This window comes from Electrophorus electricus, chromosome 6 (genome assembly GCF_041902795.1).
Source record: "Electrophorus electricus isolate QZ-2024a chromosome 6, ASM4190279v1, whole genome shotgun sequence".
Lineage (NCBI taxonomy): Eukaryota > Metazoa > Chordata > Actinopteri > Gymnotiformes > Gymnotidae > Electrophorus > Electrophorus electricus.
Genome location: NC_137502.1, coordinates 2,064,303 through 2,092,150, shown reverse-complemented (window position 1 = coordinate 2,092,150; position 27,848 = coordinate 2,064,303). Strand labels below are relative to the sequence as shown.

General features: G+C 45.0%; 1 protein-coding gene across 6 annotated transcripts in view; it reads right to left on the bottom strand.

The window, feature by feature from the left end:
- Positions 1–23,797, bottom strand: part of eea1 (early endosome antigen 1) — a 28,507-nt gene extending 4,710 nt beyond the window's left edge. The window contains exons 1-27 of one of the 6 annotated variants that reach the window (XM_081715458.1): positions 23,702–23,797; positions 20,028–20,072; positions 19,703–19,787; positions 11,919–11,993; positions 11,616–11,728; positions 11,296–11,350; positions 11,135–11,200; positions 10,954–10,993; positions 10,704–10,808; positions 10,403–10,524; positions 10,104–10,259; positions 8,808–8,822; positions 8,524–8,619; positions 6,593–6,931; positions 6,363–6,512; positions 5,788–5,907; positions 5,411–5,614; positions 4,539–4,739; positions 4,217–4,330; positions 3,826–3,981; positions 3,416–3,555; positions 2,947–3,277; positions 2,495–2,596; positions 1,699–1,893; positions 1,286–1,468; positions 870–1,055; positions 557–688 (exon numbers count right to left, since the gene is read on the bottom strand). In XM_081715458.1, coding sequence (XP_081571584.1) covers positions 557–688; positions 870–1,055; positions 1,286–1,468; positions 1,699–1,893; positions 2,495–2,596; positions 2,947–3,277; positions 3,416–3,555; positions 3,826–3,981; positions 4,217–4,330; positions 4,539–4,739; positions 5,411–5,614; positions 5,788–5,907; positions 6,363–6,512; positions 6,593–6,931; positions 8,524–8,619; positions 8,808–8,822; positions 10,104–10,259; positions 10,403–10,524; positions 10,704–10,808; positions 10,954–10,993; positions 11,135–11,200; positions 11,296–11,350; positions 11,616–11,728; positions 11,919–11,993; positions 19,703–19,762 — 3,456 coding nt within the window. In that variant the 5' untranslated portion in view covers positions 19,763–19,787; positions 20,028–20,072; positions 23,702–23,797. Of the gene's footprint in view, positions 1–556; positions 689–869; positions 1,056–1,285; positions 1,469–1,698; positions 1,894–2,494; positions 2,597–2,946; positions 3,278–3,415; positions 3,556–3,825; positions 3,982–4,216; positions 4,331–4,538; positions 4,740–5,410; positions 5,615–5,787; positions 5,908–6,362; positions 6,513–6,592; positions 6,932–8,523; positions 8,620–8,807; positions 8,823–10,103; positions 10,260–10,402; positions 10,525–10,703; positions 10,809–10,953; positions 10,994–11,134; positions 11,201–11,295; positions 11,351–11,615; positions 11,729–11,918; positions 11,994–13,895; positions 14,155–19,702; positions 19,791–20,027; positions 20,073–23,701 lie in introns of those variants that run through there. The other 5 variants (XM_081715457.1, XM_081715459.1, XM_035525565.2 and 2 more) reach the window with 5 other exon arrangements.
- Between the last annotated feature and the right edge of the window lie 4,051 nt (positions 23,798–27,848).

Here is a 27,848-nt window from a genome sequence, read left to right as displayed (position 1 = left end):
AGCCTATCTGAGGGTAAACACTACGGCGCGCAGACCCCAGACGCGTCCTAAACGTGAGCCTATCTGAGGGTAAACACTACGGCGCGCAGACCCCAGACGCGTCCTAAACGTGAGCCTATCTGAGGGTAAACACTACGGCGCGCAGACCCCAGACGCGTCCTAAACGTGAGCCTATCTGAGGGTAAACACTACGGCGCGCAGACCCCAGACGCGTCCTAAACGTGAGCCTATCTGAGGGTAAACACTACGGCGCGCAGACCCCAGACGCGTCCTAAACGTGAGCCTATCTGAGGGTAAACACTACGGCGCGCAGACCCCAGACGCGTCCTAAACGTGAGCCTATCTGAGGGTAAACACTACGGCGCGCAGACCCCAGACGCGTCCTAAACGTGAGCCTATCTGAGGGTAAACACTACGGCGCGCAGACCCCAGACGCGTCCTAAACGTGAGCCTATCTGAGGGTAAACACCTCCCGGTTTATTAAACAGCTTGAGCAATAGACACATAGAAAAAAAAGAAAGATGTGATAGACTGAAGGGGAGCTGGAGACCCTCACCTTGGTGCTTTTGCTGGCCAGAGCTTTGAGCTCAGAGCTCAGCCTGTCTCGCTCCTTCTCCAGCTCACCCTGCACCACCTTCAGCTCCTCTACCTGAGCAAGATGTTTCTTCAGCTCCTCCTGGGTCACCTCCTACACACACACACACACACACACACACACACACACACACACACACACACACACACACACACACACACACACACACACACACACACACACACACACACACACACACACACACACACACACACACACACACGTCAGGAGGAACGGCGGGTGTCCGAGCCCCATACAGGTGTGTGAGACCTACCTGCTGTCCCTGGAGCATGCGCAGGGCATCGTCCTGCTGTCTCACTGTCTCTGCCCTCCTGGTTAGCTCCTTCTCCAGCACCTCGCTGCCCGTCTTCAGCTCCTGGATCAGGGAGTCTCGGCTGGTCAGCTGGTTAGTGCTGGCCTTCAGTTCCTCCTGAGTCAAAGCCAGCTTCTCCTCACATGCCTACAAAATGCAACACACCCCACACACAAACACACACCGCAAGCAACACAGCACCAAACAAATACCAAACAAAGCAGACCACAAACCAGACACGACACCACACACACAAATCAAGCACACCACAACCAACACAAAAACCACAACATGTCACTTTAACTGGACTTCAAACCAGGACACGCACATTTCACATGAACAGGAGACACACGTGCGTGTCCTCCGCACAAACACACCTTCAGGTCCTGGCGCAGGGCGGACAGCTCAGACTCCCTGCCGTAGTAGTCTGACTGGAGCTGGACCAGGTTCTGCTTGGTGCTGTCACACGTCTTCTGCAACTCCGCACTGTGTGTCTTCTCTGAGCTCAGTTCTGCAGACAGCGCAGCTAGCTGCTGCTGGAGCTTAGCCAGGTCCTCCACCTGACACACACATACACACACACACACAAAAACACTCACACTGAAGGGGTAGTCCATCATCACGGCCCTAACAGAGCAAACGTGATTTTGCTTAGATGCTGAACTGCCTTGTAATATCCCGTTCCATAGTAACGTTTAAGCCACCCCCCGTCACATGTGTGACAGGCGTGACAGGACCCTTCCTGACAGCAGACCCACAACCCCACTGCGCATGGGAGGGCAGCGCGTACCTTCTTGGTGTGGGCAGTCTGCAACTCTGCCACTTGGCTGTGCATTTTTTTCACCTCCTGGTTATAGGAGCCCTGGGCTGCGTCCAGCCGTCCCTGCAGCTGCTGTGTGACCTTCTCGCTGTCCTTCACCGTGTCCTGAGCCTGCACCAGCTGGGCCTGGAGTGTCACCAGTTGGGCCTGAAGACCCTTCTTCACCTAAATGCGCACACACGCATACAAAGGAAATCAACACTTGGATTGAAAGGAAGGTTTCACTAAACATATGGCTGCGTTTGTCATCAGGCCATATGTTGAACAACAGAAAAAGTATCAGCACTATAGCTTAACATATATTTGTACTAAAATTGTAATAAAATTTATTTTGATAAAAAAACATTTCAGGAAGTGTCAGTTGTGCCGTGTTGAACATCTGTGTCACGACACGAAATACAAGCACAAATGTTTTCTTTCATTACAGCTCAAATTATCATTGAATAAATTTCAAGAAAGCTGGAGATGAAACATTAATATTTTCACAGTACACATTTAAAAAGGGGCAGGGACAAAATGAGCCATTCCAGAGATTGGTGGGGACGTGTCCGCAGTGTAAAATACGTCTAAGGAACTGTGGGCAAAGGTTGGCAGACGCCTTCTGATTTGATATTACAATATTTAAGAGTTTAAGGAAGCCTACTGCAGTGTGAGATTTTGCTATCATGATGCATTTGTCATTTTTATTTCACTTTTCCTTAGTGTTGGAAGTCTCTGTTTAAGGCGTCAGTGTGTTGTGCCCCTCCACAGCAGCGTGGAAACCCACCTCTGCCGATTTCTGCAGCTGAGACTTGGCTGCACTCAGCTCCTTGCCTGTGGCTTGCGTGATCTTCTGAACCTCCTGTAGGGCCTTCTGGTGATATTTCTCCTGCAGAGAGACCAGGGACAAAACTTTCATTCTCCCGCCAGTTCTACGACACCCATAGCCCCCCTTCCCTCAACCAGCAACATCACCAACATTACTTAGCCGGGTTCTTGTAGTCAGTAATTAACATATTCAACATGGTCCGGCTGTATTAAGCAGTAAACCTCTCTACAAGGAGTCATGAAGCACGTCGAATGGTAAGCTAAGCGGGCATGGCTTTTTTGGAGGGCGGGGCTTTATAGAAGGGAGGGTGTGGCTTTCGAAGGGAGGGGTGGACACCTTCAGTGGCAGTCAGAAGTGTGGAGTTGGTTAGAGCAGGATTTAGGCCAATGAACAGATATCCCAGCCCTCACCTTCTCCTCCAGAGCTACACAACTCCTCTTCTTCTCCTTCTCCAGCTGTGCCTGGCTGACCTCCAGGGCTGCAGCAGTCCTGCTCAGGGACTCCTTCGCCGAGGAGAGCTCGTGAGCCTGCGTCTCAGCCTGCTGACAGGCTTTCTGCAGCTCTGCTCCCAAACCCTGCAGTTTCTGCTCCAGGCGGGTCTGTAGCGCCCGGCTCTGCTCGCCAGCCTGATCCAGGCTGCTCTGCAGGGCGTTCCGCCCACGCACCGCCTCCTCCAGCCGTGCCCGTACCTCCGCCAGCGATGAGGTCTTCTCCTGCAGCTCCTCCTGTAGTGCTGCTGCCCTGAGAGAGAAAGAGAGAGGGATAGAGAGAGTCATCACCACACAGATATAACAGATAGAAATTCATAGGTAAAGACCTCCCCCTGAGTGGAGGCTGAGTAAAGACCTACCCCTGAATGGTGGCTGAGTAAAGACCTACCCCTGTCTCTCAGTGTCCAGCAAGCGGCTGAGCTCTGTGTTCTTCGTGTTCATCTCACTGAGCTGCTCTTGCTGCCTCTGACGCTCCATCTGTGCCTGTTCCTGTGCAGAGTGCAGTTCTGCTAACTCTGCCTCTGCTTTCTGAGCCACACACACACACACACACACACACACACACACACACACACACACACACACACACACACACACACACACACACACACACACACACACACAGTGAGACATCATAAACACGATGCAAGAAGATATGCTCAAAAAATGGAGCCAGACCAATGAAATGAGATGGCTGAGGGAGTCAATCATAGTACAGCAGGAAAGAGCCTGACAGTGGCCAGTTGTGTGTGAGATGAAGTGTCATCTATGTAGTCAGTGTGTGCATGTGTGTCTCACCTTGACCTGTGTCTCCAGTGTGTCGGTCCTCTGTTCTGCAAACAGCAGCTGTTCCCTGGTCTCCTTCAGACTGGTGTCCAGCTGAGAACACTGCAGTTGTTGCTCCTGCAGTCTACAGTTCTGCTCCTCCAGCTGGGCTTGGACCCGACTCACCTCCTGTACACGCGCACGCGCACACACACACACACACACACACACACACACACACACACACACACACACACACACACACACACACACACACACACACACACACACACACACACACACACACACACACAAACACCTGATTAAATACTCGCTAATACTCCTAGATAATTCAACTGAGTTTCATTTCCTGAAATATTACAGGTAAAGGGAGGAAGAACGACTTCTTTAACTGGCCAAGTACCTGTTGCTTGTCCTGCAGTGCATTCTGGGCTGTTTCCAGGTGGTTCTCCAGGTCTGCTCTCTGGGTAGTGTTGGCAGCTTCAGCAGATAATAGCATTTCTGTCTTAGCCTTTAGCTGTGACACACACAAAATAATCTTATCACACAAATACTTCATATTTTCAAGTATTTCTCAGCACTCGTCTGAAAGTAGAAAATAACCAAACTACCATGTATTTTGACCTTTCAATTACAGTAGACCTGTTATAATTGTTTCTCATCTCATATGACTCTGAACCCCTAATCCTTTATAAACACTCTGTACAGGCTTATAAACATGGCACCTGGGTGTCAAGCTGTGCCACCCTCTCCTTGCTCTGCGTGAGCTGGCTTGTGAGGTCAGCCACGACGCCCTCTAGTGTCTGGCAGCGGTCCTGCACCGAGCGCCCCTGACTCTTCTGCTCCTGCAGCTGCTCGTGCAGGTTCTCCTGGGCCTGCTTATGACTCTCTGATTGGTTCCTCATCTTGTCTGTCAGCTGGGATATCTGTGCGTGAAGCAGGAATGTATCAGCTAAAGGGCATCTCGTACAAGGCTTACACCATCTCATATCTGTGGGTATGCTGGATCTGTACTAAACAAAAGTATTTATGGATAAAATATATATTTACATTTGGATTTACACTGATTTTGTGCTATAAAAAAATAATGATTTGTTCTAAAAACATCTTAACTAAAACAACACCATATATTTTTATTTAATACAGGTTTTCCATACACAGTCCATAATTTAGCAAAAATAATACTATAAAGTGCTGTTCTCACAATACTATAAAGCACAAAATATCAACATTTTCTCAAAATATCAACATTTAATATTTTCATGAAAAGATAAATAAGCCAAAACCATTTTTGTTTCTTTCCATATTCATTGTTCGTGTTGTTCTACAATACCTTGCATGCTTTGCTGATATCCATCTCAGCTAAATATTCTCCTCATCTCCTCACTGGCAATATACAGACAAATGCAGAAAAAGGAAACTCCACTGCTGTAAAAATCCACTGATGCTAATTAAAAAACCTTACAGTCCTCTGGCAGCTTTGATGTGGACCCTTTGAGCCTGTTTACAATAATTGACTGCAATACTGACTTTTCCATATCAAATCTTGTGTTAAATATCGGACGCATTGAACCGACAAGCCCTAGTGTGGGTTCACCTGCTCATGCAGTGCGTGGTTCTTCTCCTGGAGCTGGCTGAGTAAAGCAGCCTCTCCTTCTCCCGCCTGGATCTTAGCACACAAGTCCTCCCGCTCGGCCTCCAGCTGGCCCAGAGAGGCCTTGCTCTTCTGGAGAAGGGCCTCCAGGTTCTGGATCTTCTGGTCTTTGTCTCCGATCTGACGCAAGACCTGTTCCAAGTCGTTCTACCACAGAGAAGACAGTTGGAGCTCAGGACGTGAAGCTTACAGCACACGACAGAGAGGAGCTCCCAGATTTAGGGATCAACCATGCCAACAGTTATGTGTACATAGTATCAACTTCATCAATTCATCATTCTTTGAACATTATTAGAGTCAAGGTTTTATACATCAGTTACCTGGGCTTCTCGGAGCTTGCCGTTGGTGCTCTGCTGGAGGGCCTGCAGTTCTTGGTGCTGCTGTTTGGACTTGTCCAGCTGCTGCTGCAGGTCTGTGGACCTGGTGGTGGTCTCCTTCAGCTGGGACACCACACAAGCGTTAACAACACAGAGCATGCGCCCAGTCTTACACCACACCAATGCTGCCACGTTCTCTGTGTTCTTGGTGTTATGACCACAGTCAGTCAATCACGGGAATGGGTCATCTCCAACACACATTCCTCTTTATAAACCTCACATTCAATCAATCATTCTCATTCACTTTGCAATACTGTGTTTAAATGCTAAGCTTAAATTTCAGATTTTTAAATATTGAAGTTAATTTTGAAAATGACAGCATTTTTCAGGCTTTTTGATTCCGAGAAGGGTGAAAATATCTAAAATGACCTGAAACTGGGATTATTTGTTTCAAAGACAAATAAACAAATACAAACATCAAAAAACTTCAGAATACTAGCAAACAGCTAGAATTACACATGTGTGTCTCAGGCAGCTCTCCCCTGGAAACCCCTTAACCCAGTCCCAGTCCCCAGTACCTGCTCTTCCAAGCGTGAGAGTTTGAGCTGCACTTCTGCCACCTGCTGTTCTCGATCTTTCAGCTTTTCTCCGGACAGCTGTCTCTGCTCTTTCATCCGCCCCTGCACCTCCCCAAGCTGACGCTCCGCCTCCAGTAGCTTCGCATGCAGCTGTAGCACACAGCGCACACAGCCGTGAGACGCTACGTCAGCTACGGCTGTCTCTCCAGGCCGCGTGCCTGCACCCTCACCTGGCTGATCTGGCTCTGTTGCTGCAGGCCCTGGCTCTCGCGCTCCTCCCTCTGGTGCTGCAGCTGCTTGCGTTCGGCCTTCAGCTCCTGCTGGACCTTCTCCAGCTCAGCCAGCTCCCGCCGGAGCCGCCCCGCTTCCTCCCCGCGCTCGGCCCCCTCGGCCCGGGCCCGGCCGAGCGCAGCCTCCCCTGCCGATGCCCGTGCCTGGCTCTCCTGGAGCTCCAGATCCCGCTGGTGCAGGCTGGCCTGCAGGCTCTTCTTGGAGGTCTGCTCCTGAGACAGGCGCTTCTCCACCTCCTGGTTCTCCTTCTCCCTTTGTGCCAGCTTCTCGGACAGCAGCTGGGAAAAGGCAGTAGAGAAAACGGGCTTGAATGGATCCTGAAACCTCTGAGCAGACACTACACAGACACAGGAACCAGAACTCTGATGCGCCTATGATATTTTCTGAATAACCCTGCAAGTTATATTTTCTTTTGTAAGATATACAAACACACATGCATTTTTATATATTTAAAAAAAAAAAAAAAAAAAAAATATATATATATATATATATATATATATATAAATGCATGTGTATGTATATGTATGTTTGTATCTCTCACACACACACACACACACACAGAGAGCAAGAGCGAGACAGCGCAACAGAGAGAGAGCGAGATTGGTAGATAGTCAAAATTGCAGGTACACATGGTTACCAGAGAAACAGGACATTTCAGACAAAGGTCTTTCATCAGCAGTGCAAGCAAAGTCCAACGTTCTAGGAGGTGAAACCAGTTTATATAAGAAAATGTTTCTTGAATTTATGGATATGAAAAGGGGTAGAGAGCAGAGAAACGGATAAACAATGTGTACAGAAACAACTGTTATTTATAACATGTTCAGAAGGAGAGTCCAACAGCAGTCCTCATGAAGACTTCCACGTCCCCAGTCGCAGGGCAGGAAAGGAGCGGAGAGTTTTTATGACGCCTGGACGTGGAGACGTGTTGAACTCTGCTCTCCAACAGCCATAAAGGTGGAGCTGATAAGGACAGGGCTGCTGACAGGCTTGGCATGTATCTCACTCCATCACACTCACTCCATGTGCTGCTCAGGCAGGAGACAGCTGGGCTTGGCCTTTACGAGGTGATCTTCTACCCCCTCACCTCCTTTCTCCCCTCTCCTGAAAAACGTCCGCAGCGACTCTCCTGTTCACATGTCCGTTTAATGTGCATCTTTTGCTGTTTCACGTCTGCCGTTAACATTTACTCTATGCACTCCAACCTCAAAGCCTCCATGCAGCTGACGTGGGTTCAGACCAGGCTGTATGTTTTGGAGAAGAGCTTCATGGCTTCTTCGTGAGTTATTTAAAACACGTTACTGAAAGGTACACTGTGTCTCGTGTAACAAAGCCTGTTTTGGACACGTCGCGCAATAGATCTGAGTACACTGACCCTCCCGCTGTGGCAGAACGCTGTCACAGCGTGACCAAGCACACATCTCTTCCACTGGTAGAGCTGGGTTTTTCATTTTTGCCCACTTTCCCCTGGACATTCCAACCCCACACACATACACAGTCCAAGCCCATTACCTGGGCCCATGTGTCACGATGAAGGACGGTGCTGGAACAGAAACATATGCAGCCCTGCTGGTCTAATTACAGCAGCTCCGAAACATGTCAGCACACTCAGATGGCCAGTGATGTCACCACGGCGACAAGGACACAGGGGCATCTTGTGTAAAGTGTGTCGTGCTGCTGACGGTGCTTAATATCAGCGCAGAGCGCACTTAATCTTGGACATGGACGTAGAGGATAGAACAGGCGGGGGAGCAGGGCTGCTGTTTCTGGAGCAGGTGTAGTCAGAAAACTGCAGTAGCTCATACTGTACCCCGCTGTAACACACTACACTGTGTGTGTGTGTGTGGGTGTGTGTGTGTGTGTGTGTGTGTACCTGGTTCTTCTGCTGGAGTTGGTGGATCTGTTGAGTGTACACAGCAGTCTCCTGAGGTCCCTTCTCCAGCTCGGCCCTCAGCCCTGAGATGGTTGTCTGTACACAAGCACCACAACACCAGACCTTTCACTACACAGAGGACAACCGCTCAGCAGCCCTCATGCGAGTACACGCACACTCACACACACCTGGCTGACATGTGCAGACATACCTGGTACACACACACACGTGGCTCACACAAACACACACACGCATGCCAACATGCTAACATATCCCAGCGTTACCTCCAGTTTACGAATCTCCAATACAGAAGAATGTGCGCAGAGTGTGAGTGAGGGGAAACACAGAGAGAAAGAGGCAAAGCTCAGAACAACTTGACATGCAGGTGAGTGAAAAACACAAAGCATGGCACTACGGTGTCTGACCCATGGCACTACAGTATCTGATCTCAACAGGGAGACAACATAACATCTGACAAAACAGAACTTTATAAACTGTAACTGTACTTTTTCCTTCCAAGATTATTTTAAAAACGTTGTTTAACAAGCAATCCAGCAACAATATAGCGAAACTCTCATGCTCTGCCAGTAGAGGGCAGACTAGGCTCATAAGACGCTAGAAGCAGGTCGGTGTGCAGAGGAGAAAAACCTAATAGTGGGAAACCCTTCACATAATCAGAGCGAATCTGCACTGAGGTGCTTCAATGGTTTCCCTGCAGGTGATCACAGTCTCGTTTACAGGAAACATTTTAGCAGATGGGATATATGGAGCCAGTTCAGTTTAAGACACTGTATTGTTAGCTTTCAGCGACGGTACTGCACTGCTCATCTTCTATCTACTTCTCTTTTCATACATTTAATTCAAATAGTACATTATAACTAACTTTAGGTCTACTATATCTTGTTCTTTTCTTTTCTTTGTAAAGACACTCTGAAGTGTCTTTATAAATAAACTTGCCTTGCCTAAACAGTATGTCTAAAGGAACAGGCCTAGAGGAGCAGAGCTGCAGCTGACCTGCAAACTCTCACCAGGAGAATGCAAAGCTACCCACAACACTGCCACCCCACCAACACAGAGACCTTCCAGCTTCACGTAATAACAACGGTTTTGAGGTTTTATAGCAATAAAGTATAAATGCCATGAGATGGCTGAAATAAGACCATACGTAAAGGAATGTGGAGAATTCAACGTCAAAAACATTGTTCATTTATTTGTTGTGAGTGCAGTTACATACACAAAAATTCTCATGACTACAAATCTCTAATCCAGTGAAGAGGACGTGCAACCTTTAACCCTCAGTTCGTAGTTTATTGTTTCAGACATGCAGTTGCCCCTTCTTTGATCTTTCACCCCCGGGGGCAGAGAGTAGTGGGTAGGGCAACACACGTGTTTTATGAATAATCTCACAGCAAAGAGAATTTTGTCCTAATCCTAAGATAATCAAACTTTTCACCCCTATTTTTAACATCCAATTTTGTTGATCCTGCACCTTTCCCTAAACAAAAACAGAATCACTGATAGTGAGGGAAACCTACTCTCGCCACACCGCGTGCACGCTCGATGTACCGACGTCGGCCTACCTCGGAGGTTGTGAAATTGGCCTGCAGCCGTTCGTATTGGGTCTTCAGCTGCGCTGACTCCGCCTCCCTCTCGCGTGTCATGTTGTCCATGAGCGTCTGCACTTGCACCAGCTCCGTCTTCAGCACCTCCACGTCCTCCAAGCCCGGCCTCTGCAGCTGCAGGAACACACGGAAGCCAGCGCTCAGCTCAGCATCAGCTCACACGCAGACCCGACGAGGCTTTGGAGGCTCCGTGTGGAAAACTAACCCTTTATTTTACATGGTAAACTGTCGAATTGTAGTGGTTTTTGAGGTGTTACCAGTTCTGTGGAGAGTCTGTCTTTCTCCTGTCTCTCTCTCTGAAGTTCCTCCTGCACGTTGGCCAGTCTCTGCTCTGCCAGCTCTCTAAGACTCCTCTCCTCATCATAGCGAGACTTAATGTCTGGCATTTCACACACACAAACAACCACAAGGCGATCAGCGACAGGGCCATGGTGGGGTTGGCAAGACAAATGGCCAATTACAGGGCCCATATCCAGCAGACAACTTCCCCTGGCATAAGAGGGGAAAAAGAAAGAAGAACAAGAACGGCAGGCAGCCATGTTGTGAGGTTTGTCCTACCTACTATCTCAGTAGCCAGCTGAGCAGCTTTCTGTTCAAACAGGTCTTTCATCTGTTTGATGTTGAACGTTTCTGTCTCTGCCTGGTGGAGCTTCATCTCCAGCTCTGAGGACACGTTTAAACCAAGAATTTCCATTTCAAAACAGGAAAAATGTCATCTGAAGCATTCAAAAAAGAAAAGAGAAAGCCAGCCAACATGTCTGCACCAAACCCGTCTGTGAAGGAAACGGGCAGGTAAGAAGGAACTCACCGGACTCCTCTCCACCTGTCTGGCCGTCAGTCTGCTGTCCCTGAGAGGGAGACCATCAGACAATGTTAAATGACAGCAGAAGCACTTATGGACTGGCAGTTCCTTTCAGTTGGCTCCGTTTGGAGCAGAGTGCATTAACCTCGCGACAGACAGCATTGGATTAGTATTTTAAAGAAATTACTTGCTTCAGTTGTCCTTGAACTTTGTCTAGTTCTTTTTTCAGTTCCTCTGAAAACCATCGTTCTTCCTGCAATGTACACAATTGAAGGGTTTGGGTGGCGTAGACTATAAAGCCAGGAAAAAATCTTACAACGGAAACGCTCATTTGTGCAGCGTGGCTACCTTCAGTGAGGCCTGCAGGTCCTGCACCTCCTGTCGCAATAGAGTTAAGTCCTCCCTGAAAACAAAACCAACATGTGATGACGCAACAAACCAGTGAAGGCCTCCCTCTGATATTCAGCTCACAAGACTTAAAAACTGCTCTGTAATAGATTTTATTTTTCAACTATACGGGACTCTCTGACAGACACTACAGCCAAACCAACAGTGTCTCCTTCCAAACATCTGAAAGGAGACTGGCCAAGTCCAAATAAACCAGACAGGAGGAGAACAGAGGTGTGAGGACTGGAGAGAAGGGTGGGGGGGGGCGGTTCTGATCCGACCTGCTAGGGCCCAGTTGTGTGGACTGGTCCTGAGCCTCATGGAAGATCCCATAATGTTTGAAAAGCTCCTCAGCAGAGTTGTGGGACTTCATACACTGTGGACAAATAAATCCCTGTGCACAGGAACGCAGCAACATTAACTTTCGGGAAGGAGCAATGTCAGTAATGAAAGTCTGGTATTCTGCTTTTGCAGGATATAATTATACAGTGGAGGCAAAATTAATGTATGAATGGAATGTTTGGATGTTTATCTTAAAAGGTGCTGCAAGAGTTAAAGTAAACAAACATTCACATCCAAGTTACCTCTGATGTCTCATTGTTCATTTCAGCAGACGGCTGATCAGACTCAGGTGTCTGGGCACCGCCTTTCCCAGGAGTCTGTGAGGAAAGTGAGAGTGAGAGAAAAAGAAAAAGAAAGAGAGAAAGAAAGAGAGTAAAATTGAAAAGGGTCACACTGAGTTGCATAGCTTTCTAACACACTATTATTTTGGCAATACTGAATGTGCCACCCTGTAATCTAAACTGGTCTATCGTCTAAGTCTTTGGTCCCATGAGTGATGTCACCACAAACTTCTACAAATCATCAAGAAGTACCATCACAATGAAAATAGACATTATTCAAATCTTAAACTCAGCATTACGCCCCCTGCTGGATATTTAAGGAGGAGTCATGGGAATGAGAGGCCTTAAATCAGGACACAGACATCCCTCCCATGCAGGTCTGGACTGACAAACAACCTGGCTTCAATACAAGGAACGTGGAAAGGGGGGGTGTGGCACCATTGCATGCTGTCACCCACTCTTTGGCTGCACTTAGCATCGCGGGTCATTCAGGGTCATCTGAAGACGTGCATGAGGGTGAAAGTCAACACCGTCTTAGAAACATGTTCAACATTTTCCCCTAGTAATCTCTGACCCTAGCAACCAGACCACTGCAGCCACAGCTGACTCAAACAATACAACATAACCCCACAATGGCGCATTACTCTCTCTTTTCCAAGCAGGCTAAATCTAAGTAACTTGAGTTGCAGGAAGATTTCTATTACAATGCCGCTATAATGCCATTTCTTATTAGCATACTATTAAAAATTTGTTACTAGCTATCTCATAGATGAATAAATAAAAATAGACTAAATCATAACTATAAACCCTCTGAGAAGCATTTGGTCTGACTTCAGACCAATGCGCTAATTTCATTGCTTTTATGATTTTCCTATTCATTATATGTTACGAGATCGTGCAGTGGTCATCAGAGCAGAACTTATCCTTAATGACTTCAGACCAAATCCCATGACTAATGTCAAGCCAAGTCTCTGCTGTTTTCTTGTAAACTGTGTCTCTCAATCACCCACTTCTTAAGAGACACAAGCTACATACTGTCACACACACACACACACACACCACTGAGGAGAACCCAGCACCTCTGAAGCGTTCTCGGGGCAGAATAACCGTACTACATACCCCAGTAGCATTGCTGCTGCTGGTAGTTTACTATTTCCGTGTCAGTCACGAGACTTGACTAACTGGACCGTGGCATCTATCGCGTGTATTTGGTTACATGTTAATCGTAGATGTCAACCCACTGCTGCTCACTCAAGTCAACAAGCCGAATCTCTAACACTTTTAAAAAGATAAAAACGGTCAAATAAATTAAATGGAGAAGTAAATAAACCCAACCAAATAAAAACTGAAGCATGTGGAACCCAGGGGTAAGTTCTGCTCTGATGACCACTGCACGATCTCGTAACTTATAATGAATAGGAAAATCATAAAAGCAATGAAATTAGCTCATTGGAGTAGGTAAATAGGTCAAAGGTATAGCGACATTCGGCGGTTGCAGCTTGTGCAGCTAGTTTACAGGCGAATCGGCGGTCATTTACTACGCTACACTAGCTTAGCGTCAGATAGCTTAGCACAGCTAGCTGTAGTCGTTCAAAATAAACGGGCCAAGCCATCTCGCCAACAACACGACTTTGCTATGGCTGCTTTCATGACATTTATAGCTATCTGACCTTAGGATAAACACATACACATAAGGCTAATAAAAAGCTTTTGGTCACATTTTAACGCACAGTGTGTGCGTGAGTTGTGCTCCAGGCCTGCCGTACACTGCCTAGCATTAGGCGGTTTTTGCGGCTAGCTAGCCTGCTAACGGTAGCTATTCGTGTCAGGTTAGCTAGCCTGCTAACGGTATCTATTCCTGTCAGGTTAGCTCACCCAGCTAGCATATCATCAAACCACAGATTGAGCAACGTTACAAGCTTTCTGCTTCTGTCTTACCATTTGCAGTATTCGCCTTAACATTTTTTTTCTTTAACCGAAGAGAATCAAGTGTCTCGGACCGTCGCCTCGGCGATGTGTCTAGCTTAGCTTTCTATATTTTCCAATGTTGACACCTGCCCTGAGCGAGTCGTCCACGAGCGCTTCAGGGATGTGGTGGGCGGGGTTCAGCGTGGCGAGAGGGCGGGGCTGTTACACCGCGCTTATCTTTTGACATATTTCGTGCAATAATCGCATTCTCTTTCCGTTATTTGGCCACACCGATTTCATTCACGTTTACTTAACGATTACATTAGTCTCCAATAGCAGATAACTGATTTCTGCCGCCTACTGCCGCGAAGAAAGGAAAAACAATGAAACTGCGGTCACGGACGACTCTGTCATATGTCTGAGAATAGACACACACCACACAGCGTTTTCCATGTTCACTGTCAGTATAACCAACATACTTCGCAGGACAGGTTTTTAGACTGCTAGAAACAAAAATTTCCTGTCATCTGAAAGCAGCTTAATCAAACTTTCATCGCCCTATGACCTGTTCTTTGATTTTTATTTTTATTTTTGGTACTTTATATGTAACATCTCTGAAGTATAATACTGTGAGTATAGTACTATCATACTGATCAGAAACACGTGCTTAATTTGTGCAGGCTAAAATCTAGTTCACGGAAAGAAAAAAAAAAAATTTATATATATATATAATCAAATAATATAAAATTACAATTACATTTCCTTACACATAGGATATTTTGTCTGGCACATACTAGGCTGACATAATATCTTGTAAACTGGGTATTATTAAGTTTAAGTTTTTTTTATAAATTGTAAAGCAACATTGAATGTGGTTGCTATATAAAGCAATATAAATTATCATTATTATTACTATTAATATAAGAATGGACTAGTTTTACACTGAGATTTCTTTTTCAGCATATGTGGTATGAGTCGATTGTAATTATTTTGTATATTGTATCTTAGAATGTACAAGCAATGTTCTATGTCACTAGGATAGTCTAGGATATTAACATGTATAACAAATGATATATTAAGTGATAAAAAAAGACATTTCAGGGAGCCCACACATTACTTACAGTGCAATCATAATTATATTTTATGGACTTATATATATATTAAATTCCTTCTTCTGACATAATAATGCAACCTGTGTTTTCTTAATGTTTTCGTTATCAGTACAAAATAGTAGTTACACATATTTGTCTTAGGGTTACAAGCGTTCCAAATTTCCAAAAGAAATTTAGCGTAGCACAGCAGGACGAAGCAATAGCGCTTCAAAAGTGCAATATTGGTGAGAATCCCCTGAAGATATTTTGCTTCCAAATCAGCTACTGTTGTGCATTCATGTAAAAATACTGAACATGGATTCAGCTCAGTGTTTGGCATACCATCCTTCAACTTTACATCAACTTTTCTCTCTCAAGCAGGCTAATCCAGTTTGTACATAAACAATAGCACCAAAAGTTCTATCCTGTTTCAACATTCACAGATTTCAAAACTGCTTATATTACAGAGAGAGAGAGAGACTCGAGAAGGATCCTTTAAGCGTACTTAAATCTTGCACTGTTAAAAGGTTGCATTCACATTTAAGATCAGTTGGTGAAAACAAATTGAACGTTCACAGCATGTTAGACCTAAAACATAGGTAAAATGTAACGGTAACAACACCTAGAGCAACCACCGCACATCCCTGCTGATCCTGAGTACAGACTCCTTCATCAGCACTCTGATCATATACTCAAATTAGACACTTGTGCTTTTAGACCTGTTTAGGAAAATAGCATAAAAGTGGTTCATTTTTGCAATTTGGTTGTAAATATTCCTTTTTTTTTTTTTTTGCACAGCTTTATCACCTTGGTAATGTCTAAAGATGCTTTTGATTTGTTGCTAATACGACTTAAACAAAACACCCTAATAGTGAATAAATAATTTTAAATCTGGCAGTCACTTGTCACATGTCCTTCATCTGTAGGTCACACACATCCTCTTCCTACATCCATCTCCCATTGTTCAGAGCTACAATTGCCTTCACTCTCTAATCAGCCCCAACAGAACTTTGCTTGGCTGACAGTTCACAATTAAAAAACAGAAGAAAATCTACTCAGAGTCAAAGGCAATTATACTCCCTTCGCCTTTGGTTTCTCAAAAACTGAAAAAAAAAGAAGAAAAAAAATATCAGAAAAAGTAAACATGGAAATTTCACATGCAACAACAAAAACAAACAAAAAAGTCGATTAAAAATGTCCTTCTGAGTATGGCACAAAGGCGCCCCCTGCTGGCGGTCCTATCTGTGTGAACGAGGCCGTCCACATTCCTACGGGGCGCCGTCGGCGCGGACCGCGGGCTCGTGCGTGTTGCCAGTGGGCGTGAGTCTGCGGAGGTATTCCGCGTGCACCGGCTTGTGACATTGCAGCACTCGGATAGCCTCGTCGATTTTGAACCATTTTCTCTTGCGACCTGAGAGGAAACACGTTGTACCCTGTGACATTATGTTTTGAAAACAATAATTTATATCATAGCATTTTCTACTGTAGAAAGCTGGGGATATGTTTGTCATGAGCTCCATTACAGTAGTAAGATGCCACACGCATGACACTGTACCTGTACCACTGTAACTCTACCACTGTACCTGTACCATTGTACCTCTATCACTGTACCTGTACTACTGTACCTGTACCACTGTAACTGTACCTGTACTACAGGTACAGTGAAAGAGGTACAATGGTACAGTTACAGTGGTACAGGTACAGTGATAGAGGTACTACTGTACCTGTACCACTGTAACTGTACTACTGTACGTACCACTGTACCTGTACCACTGTACCTCTACCACTATACCTGTACCACTGTACCTATACCACTATACCTACCACTGTAACTGAACCTGTGATTACATAATGGGAATTTAGCACAAGGTTTTAACTGAACTTAACCTTTTAATGTAATGGTATGAAAACATGTGCAGTGAGGTCCATAAATAACTGGACAGTGACAGTTTTTGTTATTTCAGATCTGTACTCCAGCATCTAAAATGAAACGATGGCAGTAAGGATTATCTTGGGTGCAGGAAGGAACTACCATTTGCAGAAAATCTGTGCATATTAATGCTATAAAAATGCAAAAATATAAAGTTTCTATTCTCTCTGCAAGTCAGATAAGCTGCGCTAGGGACAGTGAAACCATTTTTACTTGTGTGGAATTGAGAGCTCTTCTAAGTTTGACCTTAAAAAAGAAATATGTAGAAAATCTGATAAAAGTATAAAATTTTCAGATCAGTCAGTTTTCAAAGCATTATCATGATGTATATCCTGAGGTCTCTCATTGTCGGTCCTGCTAAGTTTTGTTTTAGCTGCATATAAAATGAATGGTATAGCTAACTAGGCTAGTGATCTTTTTAAGTACTCATGCACACAGTCCATCATACACCCCCAGTCATACACCCCAGTCATACACACCTTTATCATGCACGTTTTCTTCCTAGAAGATGTTTGGCACTCCTGTACTCTAGAGGACTGTGACTGTACACCACGTAACACATGTGCATCCTTCCCTTCTCTCAACAAACTGAAATAACTAACCAGAAACCGAAAATCATTCATAAAGAAATCTACTGAATTCTTTTACTGGTTATCGGTGTCTTCAACTAATTGTTGCAGCTCTCATCATAGACCTCCCAAAACGTGGCATCAGTACCTGGTGTCTGATACTCCTGTTTAGAGACATTTATATCACAAAAGATCTCTGGGTGAAACAGAATGAATGAAGCAAAGGCAAAGCAAAGCATTACCACTGTTAATATTCTGCATCAAAAACAAACGCACTGGTGATCTCAGCAACAGCAGACAGCCTCGAGCGCCACAAGCCGATCAAGAATAGACATGTCAAAGATCACCATAAAGAGAACACCACCCCCGTGACCTTAAGTGAGTTTACCAGCAAATACAACCCACTGTGGTGGGACTGCTAATGGCAGCACTGATTGAAGTTCCAACCAAACGCCTCCTTAGTTAGGACAGGACCAAAAAGACCCAGGAAAGACCCAGAAAGCACCCAATACCGAGATGCATAACAGGCCATCCTCTGGAGACAGAGATGCAGTGTGGGGCCATGTGTGTGGGTCGCAAAAAATCCACAGAAAAGTACGAACCACCACCATGTTTAAAATTCAGTTTTCTACGGCACTTTGGCACCGAGAACTGTGAGTAGAACAGTTATATGCTTCACCCAATAAATACTGAATTATTGAATACTCTAACTTTATACTTGTTTGATTTTACTGTCCTGGAGTACAGAGTCAAAACTATTTTAAAAATGTAATTATTTTTGGACTGTAATGTGTGTGTTTTTAAAATCTGTTAATGTCCCATGCACTCCCTGCCCCCCCCACACACACACTCCTGGCCCTGTGTGAAGCTCCCTGCCTGTATTGTAGGGTGTACTGAAGTTATGATGCCCTATTTGGCATCCATACATCCAGGAGGGGGTGCAACAGGGGGCCAGAGAAAGGGCGGGATGGTGACGCCCGCTGGCAAACAACTGCGGCAAGTCTCCCAGCAAACACTCTCCAGGCTAATAATACCACCGCGCCACCAGTAGCTAGCGCAGGCTCGCTATGTCGCTCTTTCCACACCATCTACAAATAGTTCAAGTTTTGAATTACACTGCCCGTGGGCAAACAGTTATTTTTATGTTGTCACCCCAACAGCAAAAATGCAGCACATACGATTACATAAGGGCTGAACCAGCAGTGTGAAACGTATGGAACAAGTGTCCCTGGCTGTACGAGCACAGTCATGCCCTGTTCACACATCATTTTCTGCTGGTTCAGACACCAATTTTATTTTTACTTTTATAATTTTAATTTCTAGATTTTATAGAATTTTCTGTTTATTAAAAATAATGTTTTAATACAACTTGTATAATTTATTAATATCATTTATTCATAGAATTATAACATATAACCTTTTCATTCTTGCCCTTGTGTTTTTAATTGGAAGGCCACATGTAACATAATTTTGCTCTACTGTTTGCTCTCTGTTACGAGTGTACAGTTGAATGACAATAAGGTTTCAATCCTAATCTAACCAGCAATGTAAAACTATTGCATAAATATTCTTCGCTTCACAACAGGACAGTTGTGCACCAGTCATTTTCTTCTGGCTCAGACCATACAGTCAAGGTCCAGCCTCCAAACCAACAAAATTCCTGCATATTTGTGAGGTAACTGCTTGGTGGACTTAGCGAGTCTCCAGGCCCTAGCTGACCCTGGATCAGAACAAAATCTAACTAACCCTGAATCAGCACAGCTCCTAGCTGATCCTGGATCAGCACAGGTGGCAGTTGAGTTTTTTTAAAAGCTAAACTAGTATGTTAGGGATGTGATCACCAAGTATTTGCTGTGTTTGGCACTGAAAAAGAAACACGATGAACCAGGACATCTCGGGAGGCGGGTGAGGAGCTTCACGGCTTCTCTTCTTTCGCGGATCACGTCGTTAAACTGGTCTCAGCATGTGATCTTTCACTGAAATTGTGATCTGGTTGACATATGGCAAAGCTTCAAGCAGGAAACGAACAGACCAGGGCCCATGTCCTATAAGCTCAAAGGACTACAATTATTGCAATATTTCAATGAAAGCACCTAAGGTTCGGCTTCCGTGATCTGGCCACCGTTGCGTTTTTCTGCAACATTTTCAGGTTTATTTGGTGAGCTAAGACGTCTTGACTTTTGCTGTATGTTTTAAGACACAAAGGACAAATTTAACACCAGGCCTAAAACTGCTGCCGTAACCTACCGATGTTAACAGAATCCTCCCAGTCTTCCAGCGTCTCCGTGACAGTAAGCACATACACATACGTTCGATGCTTGCTGTCTTGATTCTGCTGCAACAACAATAACACTTTTTTAAAAAGCTGTTTCCAGTTGTTATACACAAGAACACCGTACAAAAACCATTGTCAGACACTTCAAAATGTAAGCCTAAGCAAACTCATCTGGCTGCATTTCAGTAGCCAAGTTTTGATACTCAGCTCTCAATGCTGTGTGAGATCGTTTCAGGCTGCAGGCTAGCAGGGCCTGAACTAACATGTGCTGTTATGTAATTCCGTTTGGTATCTTACCTCAAAAACCCCCAGGAGTCTGCCAAGCGTGCCCCTCACACCAGCCTGTTCGGTCACGGACAGACAGGAGAAACGCATGAAGTATAACCACACAGCAGATGAGAGGAAAGTCAATGCACTGTGTGTGTGTGCGCTGGCCTACGTCAACATCTTTGAACTCTAGAAAAGTAATTAATAGTTACTACTAAAGTAACTATAATTTATACATTGACACAACGGGGTACAAAAAAGTAATTACAATCAAATATACATGGAATTGTTGACCTTCACATCCATGTGTGAATTATGAAACTTAGGGCAGCAAAATGTATCTCGTGGAAAATAATGCTATTCTGTAGAAAAAATAACGCTATCCTGTGGAAAAAGGATCAAACGGTCAGGCCTATCTTATGCTGACTGTGACACAAAGAGAGTTTCGGAAACGGAGAGATATCCGTCTCCGGTTCTGTCAGAGGTAGAGGCATGATGCAGACATCTGTGATCACAGCACTCAGGGAGAGGCCAGGTACATCACATGCCAGCCTTTTCACACGGCCGTAATGCTGGCCCTCCTCACTGAGCCAAGCAGCCAGAGCTGTGCGTCCCAACAGCACAAACAGGATTCCAGCATGCTCACATGAGAACAGCACGTCTTCCCTTGAACAGCGTGAAATACCCTGACCAGGCTCCGCTTACTCGGAGGTCTTGTGTCAATCGGACTTGTAGCTGCTGACTGACAGGTTGACTAGACCGCTCATTACCATAGCTGACGCTCAGGAACGACACAATTGGTGACCCGAGTGACAGTGACCACAGAAATGTTTCTCTGTGCAAATCTGATGCGCATTCGTGTTTCCTGTCTGGCCTTTTTAAATATTGTTACCTTGCTGTTCAATGAATCTGAACCACACCAAGCAGACCTCACTGTCCAGCGTCTGGCTATATCAGTATTCTGATGTAAATCATTATTGCTAAGAGCATCGCTGGAACAGGACGGAACTTCAGACATGACACAGAGCGTCCGTCCTCACTTATTACAGTCATATGTGCAAATTTAAGCCCCGGAGACGGCCGATACAGTTGCATTTAATCAAAGTGAAATCAGACCTCAAAAGCGAGCATCTCCAGAGAGGTGGGAAAGCTCGCCTGAGGCCTGGCTGGGCTCCCAGTGCAGGCTCTGACCCCTGAGCTGAGCCCTGCCCAGGCAAAGGCAGCACCTGACCCCAGCCGTGCCTTCTGGTCAGGTTACAGCTCATCAAAAGCACTGAGACAAACAGAAATTTAATTCCCGAGAAACGGCAAGGAAGCACTAAATGTGGTGTACGGAGTTGTTAGATTCCCACTAAATTAAATCTTGTGTACAGTATCAACAAATGATATAATTATCATTCAGTGATCTCAGTAGACCTGAGCTGGCCTTGTGAGAGCAATTCAGGGGTTATTAGAAAAGAAGGAAATCTTGAGTAAAAAAATTAAATGCATAGTTAGGCTGTTAACACATGAATATACAGCCTTGACCTGTTCTATAAAACAACACACTTGGACCACTGAAAAACGACATTTCTGTATTTCATTCTCTCAACATCTTGAGGCTGGGAGTATTCTGGGCTGGACAGATGGATGGTGCCAGTTCTGTTTTATCCTGGTTTATGGATGTCATCTGTGACATCACAGCAAACACGGGGACACATAATTCCTAATCATTAAAATACTGCAACCTGACAGAGCTGTGCGATCGCTGACGCTTACATTACAGCTAAAGGATGCGTGTGCCCATGTCACCTGGACGGACGTTAATTATACTGCACTCGAGGGTAACATCTAAAGCGTTCATCAACTGGACAGACTGGACAGTCATTTCTTTATATAGCCAAATATTCGTTATGCCTGACTTCACTGTTGAAGTCTCTGGTCATCTTTATAGTAGCTGTAAGAGGAGCAGCACAGATTAGCCACACGAGGGAGAGTCTTTCAGCAGCAATTAAAATGAATATCATTGACAACGTGCAGCCAGAGGACAGAGGCAAGGCTGAGCTTCCGCACGCCAGGAACGACTCCCGGGGCTGAGCTTCCGCATTCCGGGAATGACTCCCTTAGCTGAGCTTCCGCACGGTGGGAACGACTCTCAGGGCTGAGCTTCCACACTCCGGGAACGACTCCCGGGGCTAAACTTCCGCATTCTGGGAACAACTCCCTTAGCTGAGCTTCCACACGGCGGGAACAACTCCCGGGGCCGAGCTTCCGGATGACAGGAACGACTCCCAGGGGCAAGATTCTGCACGCTGGAAACAACTCCCTGGGATTGAGCTTCCGCACACTGGGAATGACTCCCAGGCCTGAGCTTCCGTACGCCGGGAACAACTCCCTGGTGCGAGATTCCGCACACCGGGAATGACTCCCTGGGGCTGAGCTTCTGCACGCCGGGAACGACTCCCAGCACCTCCACGTTTGGGCCCGTCTTCGTTCCAACCCAAAGAGGCCAGCTGTAACAGGATACTGATGCCAAATGTCACTGCCATGTCTCACACTTGTCAACAGATGCCCCCTTGGGGACAGTGTGTGTCAGTGCACCCATCCCAACTCCAACCAAACACAACAACCCTCTCTCCTCAACATCAACCGCAAAACCAGAGGTACAAAGAGCAGGACCATAATTTTACGTTTGTAATAATTGTTGGTTAATGAGATAAACTGGAAATCAGTGAATCGGTATCACTGGTTCAGTATCACATGACCATGACTCCCATGCCTGAAGGTGTGGGCCAAGCCTTCACAGCAATGCAGCTCTGTTGGAGAGGCATGTGTGCACTTCGCCTGGAAGTGTTCCGATGGCTGTGGTTGGGGTCCTGGTATTCCGTTACATAAAACACTCGTAGGGAAGCTGGCAGCACCACGTTACTAACAAGTGTGCGACATGGAGTCATGATACAGATTTATTCTTGAGCTTCCAGAAGCAGACCAACTGCCTCCGTTTTCAGGAACTGCCTTCAGCCCAGTATAAATGTACACTCTAAGATCAAACACAGTGATGACAGAGGAAAGGAAATGTTCAACTGAAAAGTAAAATTAACAGGTATTCAGACTAATAAAGAAAACTAATGAGTGGCATGTCACTGTTGCAGATTAGTTTTATGTGTTTTGTTTGGTTTCAGTTGTGTGTGTGTTGTGTGTGGTTTTAGTTGCGTGTGTGTTGTACGTGGTTTTAGCTGTGTGTGTGTTGTGTGTGGTTTTAGTTGTGTGTTGTATGTGGTTTTAGTTGTGTGTGTGGTGTTTGGTTTTAGTTGTGTGTGTGGTGTTTGGTTTTAGTTGTGTGTGGTTTTAGTTGTGTGTGTTGTATGTGGTTTTAGTTGTGTGTTGTGTGTGGTTTTAGTTGTGTGTGTGTTGTGTTTGGTTTTAGTTGTGTGTTGTACGTGGTTTTGGTTGTGTGTGTGGTGTTTGGTTTTAGTTGTGTGTGGTGTTTGGTTTTAGTTGTGTGTTGTATGTGGATTTAGTTGTGTGTGTTGTGTGTGGTGTGTGTTATGAACCTTGGTTGCTCATTTACTTTTATGTTGCGTATGGTTCCAGATTATTAATGTTATCCTCTAATGTTATTTACCGTGTCCCTGAGTCACTTTTCAATTGAATACGTTATTAATGTTAATTATTGTCATTACTCCTAATGTTTATGGCACTGTGTGTGTGTGGGTGGAGCTCACCTCTTCAAACACCTCCCTGACTGCGGCTCCGTCGGGCTCCTCCTCTGGCTCCATACCTCCTCCAGGAACAATCCACTGGTCTGGATGCCTACTGCTGCTCACAAGCAAGACCTGACCCCCGCCCCGGCCCCGTAATCACACACACACACACAGGAAGATAATTTGGCAAGCTGCAACGATTACCAATGTGTTGTCATATCTTCGTTATCACACTGTGATTACTAACATATTGCTGTGTCTTCTTAACGTACACCGTTATCATTTGTCACTGGTTGGTTTGTGATCACAGGACCCCCTGCTGACTGGACAGTATTTTAGCTGGCAGACCGTTCTTAACGCGCCAGTAACAGTAACACATGCTTGTGGGTGCTGCAGTGTTGGAGTTTGAACAAGTGTCAGTGCCTCTGCTAAACTGAGAATGGTCTGCCCTCCACAAATATCCAGCCAACATTCGCCCACCAGTGGTCATGTGATCACTAACTGGTCACTAGTGAAGAGTTAGAGGATGACCAAGAATGGCACCTGTACACAGACAAGCCATTTCTTACAGAAAAATGTTTCTAAATGTGTGGACACACAAGACTTGGTGGCGAGACAAAAATATATTTAAACAACTACACAAAGAATATTTTATCATTTTGAAACTAAGTTTTTTTTGTGGTACGATACAGTATAATTGTGCTGAGGCAAGTTCTGAAAACTTTAGAGGAAGCTGGGTTTTAAGTGGTTAGATGCTTCCTGTTTCAGCCGCTTGCATTCTTGCCTTAAACTTTGCGTCTTCATGAAGTTTGAACCCTGAGAGTCAGTGTAGGAGTCTGTGATTGAATGCATCACTGACATCTCTGGACATTCTCATATCATTCTTCCACTTTAACCACCCCATTCAGCATGCAAACATGACACCTGTCTAGTTTCTGTTCTCACTTCTCCACATGACAACGATCGTAATGAATACGGACAAAAATATTGTATTGTGACCACATTGCCACATATTGCAATTATGATGTGCACTGTAATATATTAAATCCCAGGAGTCTCTGTTTTATTAACCTGCAATGACTTATTTTGATGCAAAATTAATTCTGTTTGTTGGATACAGATAATTCATCCAAACGCAGTCACTCGGCACAGCTGGGATTAATTGGGATATGTCCGGCGTACAGTAAAAAACAAAACAAACCGATTTGTTAAAGGACTTGTCTGCAAATCGTGGCCATCTTTAATATCAGTATTAGAAAATCCAGCCCCTGTCATTTCTCTGAATTAATGGAGTTGGGTGACAGCTGCAGATCAAGAGAAACACGAACTGTATGCAACTTCCCATATTTATATATCAACAACTTCCCAATCAGATTTCCATGACAGAGCTTTTGTAGTCCGGTAGCTCCCTGTGTCTGCTCCATGCAGGGCGTGGCCACAGAGCAGAAGCCCTGCCCATATACGTGTTTGATGTGATAACAAGCAGTACTTGGACTGCGTCAGATGTATTTTGATTGAAACGTTTAGCCTAAACAGAGCAGTGGACTCTCTGGAAGCAACGTGTTTGTAGCTGTTTGTACTCATAACAAACAAAAGTAGAAATGACAATGACGAGAAATTGTATTTAACGTTTTACTACATTTAAAACACCAAGTTTTGGTTTTACACATATTGCAAATACTTAGAAAATACTTACAAATACTGTATTTACAGACACTGGAGGTTTCTTTGCATAATTGGCCATCTCTTAGAAGGTGATTCTATATACACATCTAAGCCTGAACACTGACCCATTTAGAAGGTGATTCTTCATCTGATTCACTTCACACATCTATGCCTGATCACTGACACATTTAGAAGGTGATTCTATACACACAGCTGCTCCATCTGTGGTAGGAGATAGGTGCAGACCAGAACAGAATAAAAAGTACCTCACAAGGTCCTACAGACCATCTGGACAAGGAAAAAAAAGTTTCATGACACAACTGACAGGGAGAGAAAGTGAGTAATCATTTAAGCCTCGCTTTGACTGATCCGGGGTCAGTTCTCGACTGTGCTGCTGATTGAAAAATAGCAACATATCTCCTGTCCCACCTGATCCAGTGCCGAGTTCAACATGTCAAATGCGTCAGTGCCCCAACCGAACGCGTCATTGTGACTAAGGTGTTCACGTTTCCACTGAGAAGGATAACAAAGCTTTTCCACCTAATAAATTGAATAAATTGAAAGCAAACTTGCTCAATCAAATAAGAAACACATTTACGATGTGCCTTTCACACACTTTGGAGAGGTATGCTGTTCCATTAGCAAGTTATTCAATTACACCTCAAAGAGTCAAAATGAGAAACTGTTTATGGTATGAAGGGAGGGGTATAGATGTTTCTGAGGCCCATGCTTCTGAGTGTGACATTCTCGCTGCAACACGAGAGCTAGAAACAAAACCAGAATGAACCCAGCGCCACACAATTCTACAGCACATTGGGTCTCCTTTACTTCACAGTACGAGACTTTAGATAAAGGCAAGAACATGACCACGACAAGCCCTGTCACGCAGTTATACGTAGGGTTTGGTTTGGCTGCCTGTAGATTACAGTAAATATTCCAGCAAACATTACACCTTTAAGTCCTTCTTTAAAAAACACACCTTCTCTGACCCTGTAGCTCAACACAGTGACTACAACGACTGTGCAGACAGAAATGTATTACAACGAATGCTCCTTCATTATTTTTTGTGTCGCAAAACTTCAGGTGTGTCACATCTACCATTCTGGGCTGTGTGTGTGTGAGGTTTGGTTTAGGTGTGTGGTGGGTAATGTTTGCAGTGAGCACAGTCACTCTTGTGGTTATAACTGCTACAACAAGACTATTACTGGACTAGAGAGTCGGGCCCCTTTTACGATCATCAGAGAAGTTCATGCAAAGGTTACGCCTGCATAAGTGATGCCTGATTGGAAAAATACCTTCTATGTGTATCACAAATGAGCTGAGAGGAGCCCAGATTCATTTCATCAACAGAATATCCTGAGCCTGACAGCATTTGGGTTCAGGAGGACAGAACTGGGCTGACTTCTCTGGAGCTGAATAATGACAGCATCCCAGCCCAGTGTCAAACCGCACACACACACGTACGCACACATGTGCATGGTATACATAAGCACTGGATCAGCAGTTGTCTTTCTGTGAACACAAAGCTTAATTGCAGTGTGTTGGGGGGGCACATACACTCTGAAAAAGATCCTACAGTGTTGGAATCTTTCTTTTTAAATGTACAAGCTGTCGGAGTTGTTCACGTTAAGGTGATATTGAGAGCTGGTTGAACAGGTTCCAACTTTCAGTCAAATCTGGAGTGATTATCCACGTTGACGCACACTAGTTTTATAATGAAAATAAAGTCTTTGGCCTGGTTATCTTTTGGTTACAGTTGGGTTTAGGAGAGCACTTTGGATTTTTATACTTTACTATAATCATCCAGCTAAAACTGACCACAAATAGAGCTCTGATTAAACTAATGAGGTAACATCACTCTCATGACCTGAAGCAGGTTTTAACAGGAGTTATTCCACCTACATCTCCCTTAGTCATCATGACAAATCCTCTTCGTGACAGAACACCAGAAAGGCCGAGTTATAGCCGACAGTCCGAAAGAGTCAGAAAGAGGCAGATCTTTGAATTCAGCCGACTGTAATTGAGTGTGAACTGCTTCAAATGCACCTCTCTTCTCGTCAGCGTGCACTCAAGTGGAATAACCTTCTGCTACTCTACATGGCACTCAGAGTGGTTTAACTAGAAAGTATAGTTGTGAAAAAACAGAGAAATGTGGTATGCTGCAAAGTATGACAGGCGAGAGAGAGAGAGAGAGAGAGAGAGAGAGAGAGAGAGAGAGAGAGAGGGTGAACAAGAGCATGTTCGGCGTGTCTTTCTTAGCTTTAACTAGGGAGGGGAGGAATATGGGAATCTGTCAGGGGAAAGCCAGTGGCATCACTCTAGTTCTATAAATTGCTGCTGATGGGTCCCTTAGTGCTTATCACTCTGACCCAGTCACATGGAGACCTGGTGGCATGTCTGTGAAGCCCCTCCTGACCTCCAATGAGTCAGATTTGGGTGTAATGAGTCAAAACCTTTTGCTCCCAGTGGGGGCCAAGCCCCCCTAGACTCTCTCTCAGCTCAC